This window comes from Papilio xuthus, unplaced genomic scaffold (genome assembly GCF_000836235.2).
Source record: "Papilio xuthus unplaced genomic scaffold, Pxut_1.1 DF827680.1, whole genome shotgun sequence".
Classification (NCBI taxonomy): domain Eukaryota; kingdom Metazoa; phylum Arthropoda; class Insecta; order Lepidoptera; family Papilionidae; genus Papilio; species Papilio xuthus.
The window spans coordinates 1,786,504-1,805,820 of record NW_013530969.1 but is presented as its reverse complement, the minus strand read 5'-3'; the positions used below and the strand labels follow the sequence as shown (position 1 = coordinate 1,805,820).

At 35.9% G+C, this 19,317-nt stretch overlaps 1 protein-coding gene across 1 annotated transcript; it reads left to right on the top strand.

Annotated features, from left to right (window-relative positions):
- Positions 1 to 344: 344 nt before the first annotated feature.
- faf (ubiquitin carboxyl-terminal hydrolase-like faf) lies at positions 345 to 19,312 on the top strand (the record flags this gene model as incomplete). The annotated part of the gene is made up of 49 exons (XM_013310968.1): positions 345 to 463; positions 1,176 to 1,248; positions 1,328 to 1,457; positions 1,544 to 1,763; positions 1,838 to 1,990; positions 2,222 to 2,408; positions 2,497 to 2,655; positions 2,743 to 2,896; positions 3,675 to 3,826; positions 3,901 to 4,158; positions 4,356 to 4,454; positions 4,527 to 4,669; positions 4,752 to 4,972; positions 5,046 to 5,176; positions 5,252 to 5,448; positions 5,520 to 5,622; positions 5,705 to 5,873; positions 6,129 to 6,375; positions 6,453 to 6,603; positions 6,678 to 6,797; positions 6,915 to 7,046; positions 7,125 to 7,223; positions 7,293 to 7,441; positions 7,527 to 7,640; positions 7,724 to 7,832; positions 8,116 to 8,281; positions 8,385 to 8,515; positions 8,663 to 8,878; positions 9,016 to 9,177; positions 9,250 to 9,472; positions 9,616 to 9,783; positions 10,151 to 10,224; positions 10,316 to 10,428; positions 10,502 to 10,675; positions 10,802 to 10,943; positions 11,019 to 11,172; positions 11,295 to 11,442; positions 11,601 to 11,721; positions 11,887 to 12,023; positions 12,110 to 12,269; positions 12,362 to 12,471; positions 12,546 to 12,629; positions 12,707 to 12,807; positions 13,113 to 13,306; positions 13,380 to 13,475; positions 13,637 to 13,809; positions 14,134 to 14,365; positions 14,513 to 14,716; positions 19,235 to 19,312. Coding segments are annotated over exons 2-49 (7,200 nt in total), but the record flags the coding sequence as incomplete, so codon positions are not given.
- Between the last annotated feature and the right edge of the window lie 5 nt (positions 19,313 to 19,317).

The window sequence follows — 19,317 nt, the reverse complement described above, 5'->3', positions numbered from 1 at the left end:
AGGTATTTGAGATATAATTTTAAATACGCTACAATTTATCTTTTGTAATATTATATTTTATTTTCATTTTAGGGTCCGATTCCTACCCTGATAGTCAAATCATGTTGCGGACCGTTCAAATCTCTATTATATATAATTCATATAACATTTTTAGAAAATGAAATATCGGTAACACCTGCATAATTTTAAATAGCTTACATGTTTGTAATGTTTCGATAAGCAGAACTCTATCGGTGCGTAAAGGTGAGTAATTATCAAGTAATGAAAATATCTGTATTCATAGATATATCGTGGAGGTCAGTGTCTGTGTCCAATACCTTTACAATGTAAGCACTCTGTGGCTGTATCTTCTATCTTTCATCAATATATTTTTCATCATCTATTTTCGTTCATACGTCAAAAAGTGTCTTGCACTGTATTTTTAATTTCAATTCCTTTTTCGTAAATTAATCGTTTGATGAAGGTAAGAAATGTATTTTCTTTATATGTACAATATATTCTTGTCTGCTTTGGTATTCCTACACTTGTAAAAATTTGTTTTGTAAATCTGCCTTGTTTAGAAGTATGACGCCATTTTGTCGCGCCGGCTGATCCGAAATATATTTTGAATTTGTTTCTTTTCCTTATAAAACTACATGTTAAACGGTATGTTAAAATGAATACATTTAAATTGACTAATTTGTAGTGTGAAGAATCTAAAAATGATCGTTATTTTATTCTAAATCGTCTCTGCAAAATTATCGATTATGTTTTCTTCCCAACATTTGATAATCAATTTAGATTTTTTAAAATTTGTAATAATATACTGTGTATTTAAGGATTACCAAATATGTATATAATCCAGGAGAAGAACAGTCAAATCACGTTTTTGCGCAGTGTAGATTTAAGATATTCAATTCATAATAAATTTGAAGTAACGTCACAATTAACTTATTACTCCATCCCATGAAATTATCAAGATGTATACAAAAGAGATGCATAAAATTATTACGAATGCCGATGAGAAAATATAAATAATTCAATGTTTTCCAAAGAATCAGTAATTAATTTTGTACTATTCAATTAAATGAAATAGTAAATAACATTGATATTAATTACTGTTACATTATATTGTTTTCATTATTGATATGCAAGTGCTTAAGAAAGTAAAAAAATAATTGTAAATCCATTTCTAGAAGCGGCAATGAATAGAGACATGAAAAAATAATGACAATTTCAATGAAAGAACAAGAAGAAATGCCCGGGGAGGTAAGTGGTTTCCTAATAGTTTCTTATATTATAATTGTATAAATAATATAACACATCGTAATTTTTTATGTTTATGTAGATGGCATTCCCCGAGGCTGACCTTAAAGCTCTAGAAGAAAAAATAACACATCCACGTTGGGTTGTACCAGTTTTACCTGAACAAGAATTAGAAACACTTGTCTTGGCTGCTACTGAGCTGGCTGTCAGTGGTATGTTTTAATTATTAGTTAAAAAGGTAATTTGAAAATCTATGACAGTATGTTAATAGTTAATGTTTTTAAAATTTATTTTCCAGGTGAAGATGTAAATAATCCTTATTGTCAGAGATTTTACAATGATGCTCTTACTCTAGCATTTACTAAGATCCTAACAGATGATGCGGTGGCTTCTTGGAAAAGTAATATACAGCAGTGTGTCAGATCTAATTGTGAGAAACTAGTGAAGCTATGTGCCATGAAATTAGACGATCCAAGATTTCTACATTTATTGTCTATGGCGTTTAATCCAAGTAACAAGTATGTGTTTATTTTGTTATTGTTTTACCTTGTTGTTTTAATTATATAATTTACATAATGTTTATTTCACCTAGATTTCACACATTTAATGTGTCTCGGACCTGTGAAGGTTTGGCAGTTACAAACCTTTGCAATTCGGGCCAAGGCTCTGGTCAGGAACCAGAAATTTTTGCAAGATCGCAAGATCACCGTGCCCCTCGTGGATGGCTGGTCCATCTTATTAATGTGTAAGTTTTAAAATACTTAGAAGTGTTCTTAGGTACATATTGCATGATTATACTTCAAAAACAGTAGGTCTTAGAAAAAGTGTTCAGATACATGAAGAAGAGCATTGATAAACCTATTTAAGTGAGGAGGTGATATCCATGATTTATAAAATTCTATCAATTATATTAAAATCTTATGGACTGGGTTTTATGAAACTCAAGACTTGTACTTTAAATTTTTTTTGTTTATAGCTTTGGTCAAGCTGGTGGTTTTGAGAAACTACGAGAAAGATTTGAATCTATAATGGGGTATCAAAAGTCTGAACTAACAATGTCTGTAAATTATGATGAAAAAATTATAACAGAAACACAAGAATATGAAGAAAACAATAAGGTAGATGTTACAGAAACTTTGCCATTAACTTCAGAAATAACAGAGGTAAATTTTTATGACCTTTTTATTTGGCAATAATTATTTTTTTTGTTTATGAATTAGATTATTGATTAATTTATTATTTGGTTTATAGAGTACAATATCTTCTAAAAGTGAACCATATTCATCATTGGAACAGTCAATGAGTGTGGAGACTCGAGTGGCTGCTGTGTGGCAACTGCTGCGACCTTTCAGTCTATGTTATGACTTACTGACACCACATACAATTACAGTTTATTTCTTACCCATCATTGTAAGTGTTAAACATTTTTTTGTTACTGTTAACAAAATATGTACATGTAAATTAACTATAATAATCAAACTAACCATTTTCATTTAGGAATGCATACCTACAATGTTGGAAAGTCTTACTGATGATGAATTGAAAAGGGAAGGCAGAGCCTCAGAAAATAAAACAGATAGTGTCTCATGTCTGATTAAAACTTGCAAATGTCTGCTAATGAAGATACCCCAACATCATAACCTGTTAAAGTGTAAGTTTTCTTATATTTTTAATAAGATCAAAAGTTCAATTTCAATTGACAGATTATGTGTCTTTATATATAGTATATATATTCATTATAATAATGATATATAGGGTCTTATGGTAATATTTATAATAAAAAGTTTGTTATAATTATTGGTAAATATGGCTGAAATTGGACTTTCAGAGAAAATGAAAAATATTTGGATGTGGAAAGAGTAGGATTGATAGTTTTGTAGGCATTTAGAGAATACCTTTATTCAACAGAAAAAGAATTGTAATTGCCTTATAGGTTTTTGGTTCATATTGATTTCTTTCTTGTCTTGTTACTGTGTATTATGATTGTTGTAATTCATTTGCTTACATTTCCCATTATTAATGTTACATATTTAGAAAAAAAATACTTTAAAAACAAAAGATGACATGGAACTAAACTTAAGATTTTTATGAAGTTTGATAAGATAATATTACAGGGAATTGCATGTGTAACAGAAAAGGTCAAGAATGAAAAGAAAGTGAAGATACAGCTTAGGTCTAGTTGCACACCCTGTAGCTGCTTAGGGGCGCAGTCTTGTGTCCACCCCTGTGCTGCTACACAGTATGTAACTGTGACCACTCATCATCACTGCTCTGTTATTAACTCTGTGATTTTATGTGCAACTTATATTTATTATTGTTTACATGTTTTTTATATGTATTGTAATGTGTAGTTATATGAGAACATCTATGTATAGATAATTTTATTTGGAATATGGCAATTGAATATAATAATCATGTTTTAATTTCAGCATTAGAAATGTTCAGACTGAAAATGATCTTGAGATTACTTCTGATGTCATCATTTAATGGAAAGATGTCAGCACTAAATGAAATTAATCAACTTATAAGTACAATATCACAGCAACCAAAACCAGAATGGCTTACACCAACAATTGTTACTGTAAGAAATATTCTCCACATAATTTGATAAATTTATTTTCAACTATTTTTTTTAAACATAATCACATGTTGTAGAATTGGATTCGAGAGAACAAAGTAGTGGACATAGTTTTACGAGATTCACTACATCAGCCACAGTATGTAGAGAGGTTAGAAAAAATGTTAAGATTTTTGATAAAAGAAAATGCTTTAACCAATGAAGACTTGGATGCAATATGGCGGGCTCAGCTGGGCAAACATGAAGCTATTGTAAAGAATTTACATGATCTTCTAGCAAAGCTGGCGTGGGACTTTACTCCGGATCAACTGGACCACCTTTTTGATTGTTTTAAGGCTAGTATCAATAAAATAAAAATACAATCAAACAATATTGTAAGATTCTAACATATTTCATCGTTAATTCTATTGTCACTTAATATTAATGGTTAAAATTTAAGTTAATTTCACACACAATAATGCCATTTATGATTTAAATATATAGGTTATTTGTTAAATATTAAATTTTATTGACAATTTTAACAAATATTCAGGCAAGTTGGGCGACATCAAGTAAGAAACAAAGTGAAAAGCTTTTAGAAGTTATAAGAAGACTAGCAGAAGATGATAAGGATGGTGTTATGGCAAACAAGGTATTGTATACAAAATAAAAGATTTAATTGTTTTGTAAGGACAAGAGTAATCATAATCATTTACTTTTATAGGTATTAGTACTTTTTTGGAACCTAGCTCACTCAGATGATGTTTGCACCGAGATAATGGACGTAGCATTGGTTAACCTCAACAAGATATTGGATTACAGCTGTAGTCAGGACCGAGATGCACAGAAGACCCTTTGGCTCGATAAGTTAGAATACATTGTTATTTTAATTTTACTTTAATCATGCATTTTTATGATGACAAAATTGGTGAATTGTGAATTATTTTAGATGTGTGGGAGAGTTAAAGAACAATGAGAAATGGGTTTTGCCAGCGTTGAAGATGATGCGCGAGATATGTTGCCTGTACGAGTCTGGCGGCGGCACGGGCGTGCGGCCGCATGTCACGCGCCAGGAGCTCATCGACCGCCTGCAGACGCAGCACTCTCTAGTCATACTGGTCGCAAACTCCCTTACACATTACTTGGATCGCGTGCGGAAGAAACTTCGAGGTTGGTACATTCCATTCAAATCGTAAGTATGGAATATTTGTAACTCTATGACATTTGTTTTATTGACTTTTAGAGGAGGGATCCATCGACTGGGATAATTGGCTACCCGACGGCAGGTATCCTCATGCGGCACAAGTTCACGAACGATTGGGTTTTCTTAGATTTTTACTTAAAGATGGCCAGCTTTGGTTATGTGCTGAACAGGTATAACGACAACTAACAAGCTACATTTACACATCGAATATTAAAGAATTGTTTCAAATAAGAACTTAATTTCAGGCCAAGCAAATATGGACATGCCTTGCAGAAAATCCAGCGCATCTTGGAGATCGGGAGGCATGTTTTAGATGGTTTAGCAAACTGATGGGAGAAGAACCTGATTTAGATCCAAATATCAATCTACAATTTTTTAGAAAGAATATAATGACATTGCCTCCCAATGTACTAACTCATGCGGGTATCAAATGTTTTGAAAGGCAAGTTGGTAATTATTACTGTTAACATTAATATTTAAAGAATATTTTTAACTTATTGTTTTTGTTTACAGATTTTTTAAAGCTGTTAATTCCAAAGAAGGAAAAATTAAAATTAAGCGACGTAGTTTTTTAATAATTGACGCTGATCTCATAGGCTTAGATTATTTATGGAGGGTAAGCATTGTACATGTTGGCATTTTTATTGTTTGATTATCTGTTAGTTTAAATTTTTAATTTTTATGGTGTAATATTGTAGGTGATAACGGAATGCCATGACGATATATCGAACCGCGGCATCGAGCTGCTGCGCGAGGTGTGCACGTACGCGGGTCCTCAGCTGTCGCCGGCGCATCACCACGAGTCATTTCTCACCCAGTGCTGCGCTCGCACGCAGCGCCTGCAGAAGGAGATGGACTCACAACATGGTATTGCACATCGCACATATTAAAATAGAGACTAATATTTTTTTTTCTAAAATTGTAAAATTGAATATCCAGTGCCAGTTATAAAAAAAAATGAGACAACAACGAATAATCTCAGGTTGAAATAGCAATAATTGCTAGTGGTCATCCAAGTAAAGTTCAATGAAACACTCATTGTCCACGCATTGTTTCCATCCTCCCTATGAATGGAAGTGCAAATGAAAACAGCAAGATCTACAACTAACAACTTGTTTTCAGATGTTACTGCAATTTGTACAAAAATGTGTAGAGTACTTCGTGCCATACAAGAATATATAAATGAATGTGATAGAAGATTCTCCGCAGACCGACAAATAATACCGATCTACAGGTCTGGCAGAGGTCGCCAGTGCACTATTACAATCAGATTTAACTTTCAAACTGGTCAAAGACAAATTGACGACATTGAGCTAATTTCACATTCTAATGAAACACTACACACTTTGAGGTCTGCAGTACAAAGAAGGTAATATACTTGAAATTGTATGAATTTGGCTTTAAAATGCATTTATTTTATATGAGTGTATTCTATTTTTATTTCAGGGTAAAATGTTCTGCAGATAGTAATATGAAATTAGAAATGTATATTAATAAAATTGAATTATATGTCAATGGTGAGATATTAGATTCATCTCATGACAGGAAGACCTTATCACAAATTCCACTACGAGACAAGACAGTGATTGTAGCTAAGGTAAGAATATAATCAAGTTCTTTTTTTTCTTGTTTCAAAAATTTAATTTTCTAATGATACGTTATTTTCTCAAGGTGTATGATGGACCGGTGTGCGGAAGTGGTGGATGCGGTTCTTCGAATGAGTCAAGCAGCGATTCCAGTAATTCATCACCACCCTCAACGCCTACTCCAGAACACGCGCTGCCTGGTGTCGTAAGTTCTGATTAAAACATTATTCAAAATACATATCAGTTCAGTTATTAGATGCATGGTTTTTATATATTTGGTTACAACTACAAATGTACACATAGTAACTAATTTACTTTTCAGTTGTTCGCACAAGGATCCTGGTACCTGCCGTTTATATTAGATTTAGAACATATTGGCATCACTAAAAAACATGCACAGTTGACAGAAGCTGCACATCTTATCTCCCAAATATGCCCTGCGCACAAGCAAACTGTATGTATTAACTCAACTTTGAATCTTTAAGGATTTAATTCACATTCTTTTACTTTCAATAAATAAATTAACTTTTAGGTTGAGAAACTTACTGAAGCCTTACTTTGTCGCGATGATTCCAAGTTAAAGGATATGTTGTATGGACCAGCTCCGCCTACCGTAGCTTATAATATGCAGGTATGTGTCACTTAAAACCTACAATATTATTTTAAATGGCATTATCTTCCTCATTATATTTTCTTGTAGGTACTTCATAGTATGGTGTTACCATCGACAGACTCAAGACTTGAGCGCAGTCGCAATTTTCAGTTGGCCTGCGTCAAGAAGGCGCAATTATTAGTGCTCAGCCTATCTGATAAAGACTTTTTATATGGTGCTGCATCTCATACCAGAAGGTATTATTAGACATTATTATATTTTAGCGAAATAATATTTTTGTACAAGATTATACTTTTGATATATTTTTGTATTTTGTTTCAGGGTTGGCTACTTATCATTAGTGAGATTAGTAAAGTTAATACTCTATACTTTGGGACACCTTTTTGAAATATTAGCTCCCCATGGATCAGATCTTACATTAGACAACGACTTCAGGTATGCATAAATGAATGAAGAATAATAATAAATAAATAAATCTGTGAAATATTCAAACTGCCATATACATATTTTTGTTGCAGAATGGATGTTACAATTTTACGAGAAGCTCTACAGACGGTCTCAAATCATAATTGTGAACTGATTGTAAAAACGATAGCTGAAAAAATATCAAAAATGTTGGCTCAACAGGTAATTTTAATGAAAAAAACAGCAAAACTCTTTTTATAGCACTATTTGATTTTAAGTCTGTATGGCTTGGGAGACATGCTAAGTAACATTCCAATAGAATAGTATAATTCCTTTTCAATATATTATAGCAGATTAAAATATTAAAATATTAAAATTTTGCTAATAATTGTAATTTGTACCAAAAATGTAATGGTCATGATTGGACAAGACCCAATAGTATTATAATTTGTTGTTAATAAAAGTAGCTTAATTAGAAATATGTTTTCATATTTGTTTAATTCAGTACAAACATCAGGTGGTAGCAAACCGTGACGAGGGCGACTCGGTGACGTCGCTGTTGTGGTGGCGCTTGCCCACCATAGCGACCGTGCGCGCGCTCTACACGCTCGCCTACTGCGTCGCGCAGCCCTTCGACGTCATCGGCGCCGTACACCCCGACGACGTCACTTGTAACTTTAATACGTTAAATATAGCCATTACATATCGCTGTTTGGTAAATTTTAATTGAGTTTTAACAGTTTATTTTTATACACTTTCAATGTTTACTTGCAGTGGTTCGAGAATGCATGGAGGTGGTGACCATTTGCATGGCGCTGGGAGGAGGGCATCTAGAGATGTTACTACACGAAGCCTGGTGGCAAGACAGTGTTCTCTACCTCATGATAGATTGCCCCAACGCGCAGGTATAGAACATTTTAATCAAAGTATACACAAAAAATAGTAGTTTTTTTTTCATTCATGCATTATGTTTAAATGCGATAAACCGTTGCGTAGTGATAACAAAAAATCGTAGTTGATGACATTTGTTGACACCGTATATATGTATGCAGGTGCGCGTGTCGTGCGCGGAGCAGCTGTTGGTGATGTGCGCGTGGGGCGGAGGGGGCGGGGCCCGTGGCGCGCTGGGCGTACTCAGCGCTGGCGGCACGTGCGGCGCGAGGTTGCAGCGACACGCGCGACACGCCCAGCAGTTTCTGCAGCTCATATGCCGCCTCGTCTCGCTGGCCGGACCCACGGCGCGCACAAGAGAAGATCTAGCATATGAGGTAGCTACTACTGTTTATTTTCTAATATCTGTAATCTATTTAGAATTTTTTTTATTATTTACTAGACCTTTTTGTGAAGTTGTTATGAACTATACGACTAAGTCCAAGTAAATTTAGAATTAAATTTTTTCTTTCAGGTCAATTGGTTACGCACGATTCGTGCTAATCCGGAACTGGTCGACGACACACTTTTAGAAGGACATCTTAATTTAACCAAAGAGCTGTTCAACCATGTTCCAACCCAAGTGAAATTCCAGTATGGCGCTCACCCGGATCATAAAGATGCTGGACTTATAAAGGTAAAAAAATATAATAATCTGTTATCATTTCTGTGTAAAATATGGTTAATTTTATGAGCGGTATAATTCCAGGAGGTGATGACGGAGTTCCTGTGGCCGTACTCTTGGGCATGGTGCCAAATGGGTGACGCGGACGGCGATGGAGACGGCGAGGGGCCCCGCGAGCCGGCACCGCCACTGTGCCGCACGCCGGGCGCTGCCACTGCCGCCGCCGACCTACTGCTGGCGCTTGTGCACGGCTGCGTGCCAAATATGTCGGCCGTCGCACAACTCCTCGAAATGATGTTTTATTGTGGTACTTACCATTGTTACTACAAACTTACGTAGCCACCCTTGAACTTTATCACTATATCAGGATTGTTAAATCAGCACAAAGAATTATACCATGATTCAGATCTAGTAAACCATATAAATTTTATATATATTTTAATATCTTAGATAAGAACATCCCACTGTCTGAGTGGGAGTACATGCCGAGCGTGGGTCCGCGGCCGCCGGCGGGGCTGGTGGGTTTGAAGAACGCGGGTGCCACGTGCTACATGAACTCCGTACTACAGCAGCTGTACTGCGTGCGCGCCGTGAGGGACGTGCTGCTCTCCGTGCAAGGTCTCTCCCCTACCTTTTCTTGTATTATCCACATAGATACAAGACTGATTTGTGCCTTACCAACTATAGACTGACATGGACATTGGAATTGATGGGCAAAAGTCAAACTAAATTTTGGCAGATCGCTAACGCAACTTTGTAAATGTGAAAAAGTGTCATAAGATCATTTTTGTAATGTATCCTTAATTTCGTGTTTTTTTCTTTTATGCTCATTTGGGTTTTACATATTTTCTGACGGAACTAACCGCGAAAGCAGCGTCTATCGGCTTAGATACCCTTGTTTTGACTGTAGCTCGGTTAAAATGCCTGATGTTATCATTATTCTATGCCGATAAATAATTTATTAAAAAAGGACATTAATTAACAGGAGCTGCTACAGATCCGAATGAAGATTTTTCTGGAGATTTACAACATCACAGTCTGATAGAAAATAATACTGAGGTTCGATGTCTTTCTTTTTTATTTAACTTCTAAATTATTATTAACTCGTCGAGAGAGTCACTTAACTGAAATCTATTTTTTTTTCTTACAGAATTCCGGTGATTACAACCTTACAATATTAAAACAAGTACAAGCCATATTTGCACATCTACAATATAGCAAATTGCAGTATTACGTACCCAGAGGTCTCTGGGCGCATTTTAAGTACGTAATAATTTGTTCTAATTTTTATTTCACTGCAGATTAAAAGAGGTAAACAGATTAATTCTGCTTACAGACTTCAAGGTGAGCCGGTTAATTTACGCGAGCAACAAGACGCGGTTGAATTCTTCATGTCCCTCGTAGAATCACTCGATGAAGCGTTGAAGACGTTAGGACAAGAACAGTTAATGGCTAAAACTATGGGAGGAACATATTCTGACCAGAAAATCTGCAAAGGTTGCCCTCACAGGTATTGCATTCCATACTTGATAACAGCTTTGACATGTTATGTTTTAAGAATTAAAAATAACAATGAAAATTGCATTAATATGTTAAAATAAAATATGTTATAATAAAAAGAAATATATTTTTTCAGATATTGCAAAGAGGAACCTTTTAGCGTTGTTTCTTTGGACATCAGAAATATGTCTCGCTTACAGGAATCCCTCGAAGCTTACGTTCGCGGGGAATTGCTAGAAGGTGCCGATGCTTATTATTGTGATAAATGTAGTAAAAAGGTAAGGAATATTTTAATACCGTATATTTTTACCTTATTCAAAAATGTTATATATAATTTTTTTATTTGTTAACAGGTGGTAACAGTAAAGAGGCTGTGTCTTAACAAATTGCCTCCAGTGTTAGTCATACAACTCAAAAGATTCGAATACGATTTTGAGAAAGTGTGTGCAATCAAATTCAATGACTATTTCGAGTTCCCGCGAGAACTGGACGTCGAGCCATACACAGGTACTGAATATGTCTACGTAACAATATAGTTTTCTATTGTTTCCATTCTAATTTGATTGCAAAAGAGTAACAAGATATAGTTATTGTTTATGAAAATTAAATAATTGTTACGCTTGTGTCAGCGTGGGGCTTGGCGCGGGCTGAGGGAGACGCGACGCTGTGGGACGGCGGCGAGGAGCAGACACCGGAGACTCATTATCAGCTCAGCGGCATCGTGGTGCACTCGGGACAGGCATCCGGCGGACATTACTATTCATATGTTTTATTACGGTATTTACTTTAATTTTATCTTTACTCTTGAAAAAGTTCTACAATGGTTTTTATTTTATTTTTATAAGCTTTAATTCGTAATAGAAAAACGAAGTTTATATATTGAGATTAACAAATTTGCTTGTCAATAAATAACAGTAATGTAACATGTGATGCAGCGACAATGGCAGCGAGAGCGGTCGGTGGGTGAAGATGGACGACGGCGACGTGTCCGAGTGCGGCATGCACGACGACGAGGAGATGAAGGCGCAGTGCTTCGGCGGCGAGTACATGAGCGAAGTAGGCAACAATAGTTTTTACTTCCACTTTAAATTGCAAGCTGAGTCAAAGATCATTAATTAGTTAAAAAAAACTCTGTAGAATACCTCCTAAAAAAACACAGTAAATTTTATCATAGCTTGTATTTCAAAAGAATCGAACTTTCAACTTACTTTCATATTCCAGGTGTTTGATTCGGCAGTAAAGCGGGTTTCATACAAGAGACAAAAGAGATGGTGGAATGCTTACATGTTATTCTACACCAGGAAGGACACCATTGACACACCCACACTAGAACAATCTATGAAAAGTATGACGCTCAAGTGAGTATACTGCTTATGAATTAAAAACTTATTGTGAATTATTATATAAATGATTAGGGGTACTTACAATTAATAAAACCTTATAGAGAAACTACCCTTCCGAAACCGATTTGGCAGTCAGTACGTCGCAGTAACATCGCGTTCTGTCACAATCAAGACCAGTTCAGTTTGGAACATTTCAATTTTATGAAGAAACTGTGCTGCATGCGTCTGCAAGTGCTGCCGGGGTCACAAAGTGCTGTATGGGTAAGTTAATTATTACTTAAAAGAAACAAGTTGGTCGGTCGTACGTTTAATGTGGGATGTAAGGTTTAATGTAACCTTTCAATATCTAAAAGGCTCAAGAACACGAAGAAATGTCGATGTTGGCTGTGCAGTTGGCTACGAAATTCCTTTTCCAAGTCGGATTTCATACAAAGAAAACCTTGCGGGGTCCAGCTTCAGATTGGTATGGATAGCATCCTATTATTGTAATAAGAGCTGCATTTGATTCTTTGATGTACTAATAACTTTGTGTTTCAGGCATGAAATTGTGTGCCAGCACTTGCGATGTTCCCAAACTGTTCGTGTGTGGTTCGCTGGGGATCTCTTCAAATATCCCCACAGGTTATATTCTTTTCAAAATGTTGTCATTTATTGCAGTCGTTTTACTTTATTAATCTTACATGTCATTTCATTTTTAGATTATGCGATTATCTACTGACATGTCCCTCTGTCGAAGTACGTCTGGTGTTCATGAAGATTTTAGTATTTCTAGCACATTTCGCATTTCAAGACCCGCCAGGTAAAGCATAAATCTTAAATAACTCCTTTAGATTATAGGACCATAACTGGCTTATATGCCGAATAACAGCCAACATCAAATTAGATGTTGATTTTGAATTCATGCCTGCTCATATCGCGATAACAATTCTCTGATATTATTTTTGCACGACTGTCGTCCATTCATTTGTGACCTGACCTACACAGTCTTGAAGATTCCATTTGTATTCAATCTAAGGGTTTCATAGGAAAATTGTAATTTTCTCATCTATTGGTTTATTTTATATAAATCAAGAGTTTTAAATATTTTGTTGATTGTATTTGCAGTGAGCGGCGGGTGGGGGTCGTGGACGACGCCGGACGAGGCGGGCTCGCTGTCCGACCAGGTGATGTGCGCGGTGCGCGCGCTGGCGGCGCCGCAGCACGTGGATGCGCACCAGCACCGTAACCTGCCGCTGCTGTTCAATCTCTTCCACGCGTACGCCGTTCTCGGCTACAACGAGAAGCAACAACTACTGCGCGTGAGTAGTAAACTCCCATCTTATCTATTTTTTTATATACATTTTTTATTATAAATCAATCATTTCTTTGCAGTTAAAAATACTAGATGTCGTGTTAACGCTTTGCATGGATGACAATATTGTTACGGCCGGAAAGCATCAATACCCAGATTCAGCGAAAGTGCATCAGGTAAGTTTATAAAATGCAGAGAATATAAAAAAGTAGTGAATTAAAAATCCTAATTAAAAAATCTTTTGACTTTTAAATGTTATGCTTTTGTTTATAACGTTATGTTAGTGGTTTGTATTGCTGCGTCTACTATACAAAGTAAAGCGCTCTGTCATGTGAAGGTGGTGTGCGTGCTGGCGCGCTGCTGCGACGTAAGCATGCACTGCCAATCTCTGAGTGCCGGTGAGGAGGCTCTCCCCAACCCTTACGGGGAGCCGCTGCCCGCACACCACGCCCACGCAGTGAGGCCCCCGCTATCGCCGGTCGTCGCCGAACTGCTCTACAACAGGACTGGGTCAGTATCATTCATACTTTGTTATAATAGCTATTGCACGTGACTCCGCGCGGAATTAAAAAAATAATTTGTAGCCTATGTGTGAAGAACAACTATGTTGTATATGTATACCAAATTTCATCGAGATCCATTCAGCCGTTCTAGAGATATCTTTAAATAATTTTCCATCCATCTATCTGAACATTCGTATTTATATAATATTAGTAAGATATATAAGTAAGATTATAATATTAGTAAGATAGAAAAAAAAGTTAATACTATATGTTCTATTTGTTGTTTTTTTGACATGTGCGCCATTAAATTAAATTATGAATTTCTGTATAGTACGTACGTGAAAAAGCTGACTGAAGAGTGTTGCGGGTGCGAGGAGGGGGTGCGCTTGCTGCAGTTCCTTTGCTGGGAGAACGCGGGTTGGTCGCGGGTCGCGCTCTCCGAGCTTCTGTGGCAGATGGCGTATGCCTACTGCCACGAGCTGCGCCGCCACACCGAAGCCCTCTCCGCTTTGCTGCTCTTGGAGGACAGCTGGCAGCAGATTCGCATACAGAATGCAATTAAGGTAGGCAATTCAATTAACTATAGCCTGCGTCGGTTGAAAAACTACATACCCCGGTGGGGACTCTGAATTTAAAATACATTATTGTAATCACACAACAGCTGACAGGTATTTGTAGGATTTGTTCAATTTCTTATCTGTCGTATATAGGGAATTTCGGAGGAACGACCGGGTCTGCTGGAGACGGCGATACGCGCGCGCGGGCACTACCAGAAGCGCGCGTACGCCTGCCTGAAGCTGGTGGTGAGCGTGATGTGCCGCGCCCCGGCCGCCGTGCGCACCGTGCACAGCCACATCGAGGCGCGCCGTCGCTGGCGACAGCTCCTCGCCTGGCTGCAGGATGAACTCGATCGCGTACGTTGTCCGCTTTTAATCAACACCATTATATATCAATAAAACGCTTTATTCATATAATATATTTAAAACAAATTATGGAAATAACGTTTAAGTTGTATAAAAGTATTGCTTTATCATTTCCAGTCGCTTTCTGTCAGTGAGTCATTACAGACGTTGTCGAAGCGCGCATAATTATTTACAAGTACCCGCGGTAGTGTATTAAATTTTTGAAGCAAAAATGGTTAAGTGTGTAAAATGTAATAAACTGGTAACCAAGAAGTGCCCAGGATTGCAGTGCGCTCAGTGTATGAAATGGATTCACGGGGTATGCGCCGACCTGTCCCCTGAGCAGCTCAACATGCTGTTTAAAACCGACTACGCGGAGTGGAAGTGCTGTTCGTGCAGCGATGGCGCCAGGCCCAAGCGCGTCTCTTTTATCATGCCGGATCCCGAAGAAGAACTCACCGATACCGAAAACACACTCGGGTCGCCGCAGGAAATTCAAAAAATTACTAAAAATATAATGTATGAAATACGTAAGGATATAAAAGAAACTGTACAAAAAGAGCTACAAAGCATCTTACAATTTTATTCCGATAAAATAGACGAATACGAAGCAAAAATGAAACATTACGAAAATCAAGTAAACGAATATAAAAATACATGCAAAAATTTAAACCTTAAAAACGAAGTGTTAGAACAAAAAATAAATGCGATTTCTCAAAACATATTGAGCAACCGTCTCGAGATCCATGGTGTACAAGAGCAGAAGGACGAAAATATTATGTCTATCGCGAAATTAATATGTTCAAAATTAAACCAAAGACAAGACGCTATTCTAGAGGCCTACCGAAAAAAGGTTAACAAACGGAACTCAAATAGCACTAATCCCACCCCTATCGTGGTTGTCCTATCACACGGCGAAGAAAATAAATGGCTGAGCTCTGCAAGGAATACCAACATGAGCTGCAAAGACATAGGACGCGGTGAGGAATCAAGAATACAGATACGCGAATCGCTAACACCAAGTAACTCTTACTTACTATGGAAAGCTAAGGAAACCCTCCTGCGTAACGGTTTGTGTAAGTTCGTTTGGTACAAGAAAGGATCAATCTTCGCTAGACGTACAGAGACAGACAAACCACATATTATCAGATCTACCGAGGATATCGAAGGGCTGGAGACGACGTTAAAAAATCAAAATAATACCCAATGAACCGCTAATATAGAAGAAACTAATCAGGACAGCTGGAATGATTTCATAAACAACACGTCATATATTAAATCAAACTCACTAATTGTCTTACATGTAAACATTAGATCCATGATCAAGAACTTCTCTCAACTAGATTACATTGTAACAAATAGCACGAAAATTATAAGTATTATCGCTATAACAGAAGCGAATGTCTCAGATGATTACACTAATTTATTTGAGCTAGAAAATTACGAAATGTATTGGGAATTGCGTGACAAGAGAAGAGGCGGCGGAGTTATTCTATATGTGCATAATAGTTTAAAATTCAACAGAACACCTACATCTACTATTTCGTTCGAGTGTATCACAGGTACGATAACTACAAGTTATGACTACAAGACTGACATCTGTGTGGTGTACAGGCCGCCGAACTTAAGTAAGTCATTTTTTATTTCCGAACTGTCGCGGCTAATTAGGTCATCCCCAGATAATGACAATTATGTGCTTATAGGTGATATGAATATTGATTTATCACAATGTAACACTCTTACATCACAATATTTAAATGTATTGAGCGAGTTAGGATTAGAGTCGGGTATCAGTCAATATACGCGAGTGGAATTAAGAAATGAACATGTTACTAAGACATGCATAGATCATATTTTTATCCGCGCGTCGTTTTTACATAATAACACCGAACGATTCATAAAAACTGCAGTTGTAAACAATGCGCTCGCCGATCACTTCATAAACGGTTTAGTAATTGCAGATAGCCGCAGCTTAGTGCGTAACAGGCAAAACATACTCAAATATGATATTAATAAAGTCCAATCTCTATTGCGCGATATTGACTGGAGTCCGGCGCTTACATACGAAGACCCTAACGACGTTTTGAAAGTAATAATTGAGAAGTTTAACTTTGTTTATGATAAATGCAAGTATAGTTGTAACATAAAATTAAACAAACGTGGACTTTGTAATTGGGTAAATAACAGAATGCTTTATATGTGTGCTAAACGAAAAGAGTTGCTAAAAATTTGGTTAAAAGATGTAAGTAATAAAGAAAACAAATTATTATATAATAGATATAGAAATAAAACTAATAAATATATTAACAATTTAAGAAATAGCGCTATAAAAAAAGATGTACAGACAAATTTTTATAACCCAATAAGATTGTGGCAAATTATAAATAAATTATGTGGCAAAAAAACTAAATCGTTAGATGACACAATTACAAAGTCCTTTTCCAATTATAAGTTAGAAGACCTAGTAAATGATTTTGCTCAAGAGTTCAGAAATAATGTAAAAAATATTAGCTATTCTTGTAATAATCCATTGTTAAAAGAATATAATTATATTAATCAGCCCGAAAGTGCGATGAGATTAAAAAAGGCTAAAATCAAGGTCGTTGAGAATATAATTAAACACCTGAACTGTAAAAAAAGTCCAGGGTATGACGGCATACGTGCCTCGGACATTAAGTACATAAGTGAACAATTAAGTCCTGTTATTACACATCTCATAAATGTATGTATAGCGAAAAGTAGTTATCCAGACAAGTTAAAAATTGGTGTAATAAGACCAGTACACAAAAAGGGTGCTTTCAATGTTTTTAATAACTATAGGCCAATCACAATCCTCTCTTGTATAGATAAAATTATAGAAAAGTATATTGGCAGTGAATTGTACAAATATCTAGTTAACAACAAAATAATAGACGTACGTCAATATGGTTTCCAAAAAAATAAAAACACAACGCAATTACTATGTAAATTCACGAATGAAGTTAATTGCTGCCTAAATGATAAGAATCATGTACTTGCGTTATTTATAGATTTTAGTAAGGCATTTGAAACTTTAAAATTTCCTACTTTATATGAGAAACTCGAACAAAATGGCATTCAGGGACCTCTTTTAGATTTATTTAAAAATTATCATCACAATCGATTAACGACATTAAAAATAAATAATGTGTTTAGTAACTTTATACCGACCGAAGAAGGAACCGCTCAAGGTTCGGTACTCGGGCCGATAGAATACCTATTATATTGTAACGACATGTGCAATGTATTAACTGAGTGCTCTGTATACCAATTTGCGGATGATACTTGCATTGTCATAGCTGATCATTGCCTAGCGAACGCTATAAATAAAATGCAAGTAAACTTTGACTTGTTATGTAAATGGGCTCACGATGTAGGCTTGGTTATAAACCATGAAAAAACTAAGCTCATGCACATACATTCCTCCCATATTAAATCATTAGTCAAACCTTCCTTAACAGCTCATTCACACCAATGCTTACACCGACAAACACCCATGTGCAATAATGATTGTACCTTAATTGAAATTGTCAAGGAACATAAATATCTAGGCCTTATTGTAGACTGTAAACTTAACTGGAAGCCACATATCGACTATGTTTGTAATAAGTTAAGATCAGTTCTTTCTAGATTGTCCCTGCTTAGACATAAATTGCCTTATAAGATTTTGAGGATGTTGTATAATGCACTGGCCGATGCTGTCATAGGATACGGATTGAGCAGTTACGGCAGAACATACTGTAGTTATATAAATAATATATATTTGTTGCAACTTAAAATACTTAAAACAATTATACCAAAGAAATTAAAAGAAACATACAATGATCAGAAAATTTTTCATCACTGTAAAATTTTAGATATTCATAAAAAAACTAAATTATATACTATTTGTGATGAAATAAATAACTTACCACAATTAAAACAAAATCTAAGGCCAAATCAGTTACGAAATCTACCTAATTCTCCCAAATATAAATTACCCACTTATAATAATGCCTATGGTATGCGAACTTGGCAGTATCTCCTGCCGCAGCTGCTCAACGATCTGGAAAGCGCCGTGCATGACCAAATCGTTAAGAAACCAGAAAAATGTAAAAGAATTTTGAAATCGGCACTTCTAAATAAATAGCTTATATTTATTGCAACTTAACAATCAATTGTTTTATATATCTACTTTTCTTTTGTTTCGCTTTTTTGTCTTTCTACTATAGTCTGAAAAAAAACCGTTTAATCTCTGTTCTTTTTGTTTATATATTATATAATTGTGAAATGGTTAATAACGTCTGTATTTGTTAAATTTGCTGATCTTATAAATTAATAAGCGACCAGTAAGTACACCTAAACCCTGTGGGTTTTTAGTACTACTGTCTAACCGATGTTTAATTTGTTTATGTGAAGTTTTTGTATAATAAATAAAAAAAAAAAAAAAAATAAATTATTTCATTTAAGGTTCTTGTAGCTTGGTTGGTAAGTTTTTCTTACAGGATTTCAATAAAGTATTTGTTTCAGAAGTTCGGACCCGGCGGTTACGGTTCTTACGGCTCTTGGTCACCGCCCGGAACGTCTAACGAATCATCTAGCGGCTACTTCCTAGA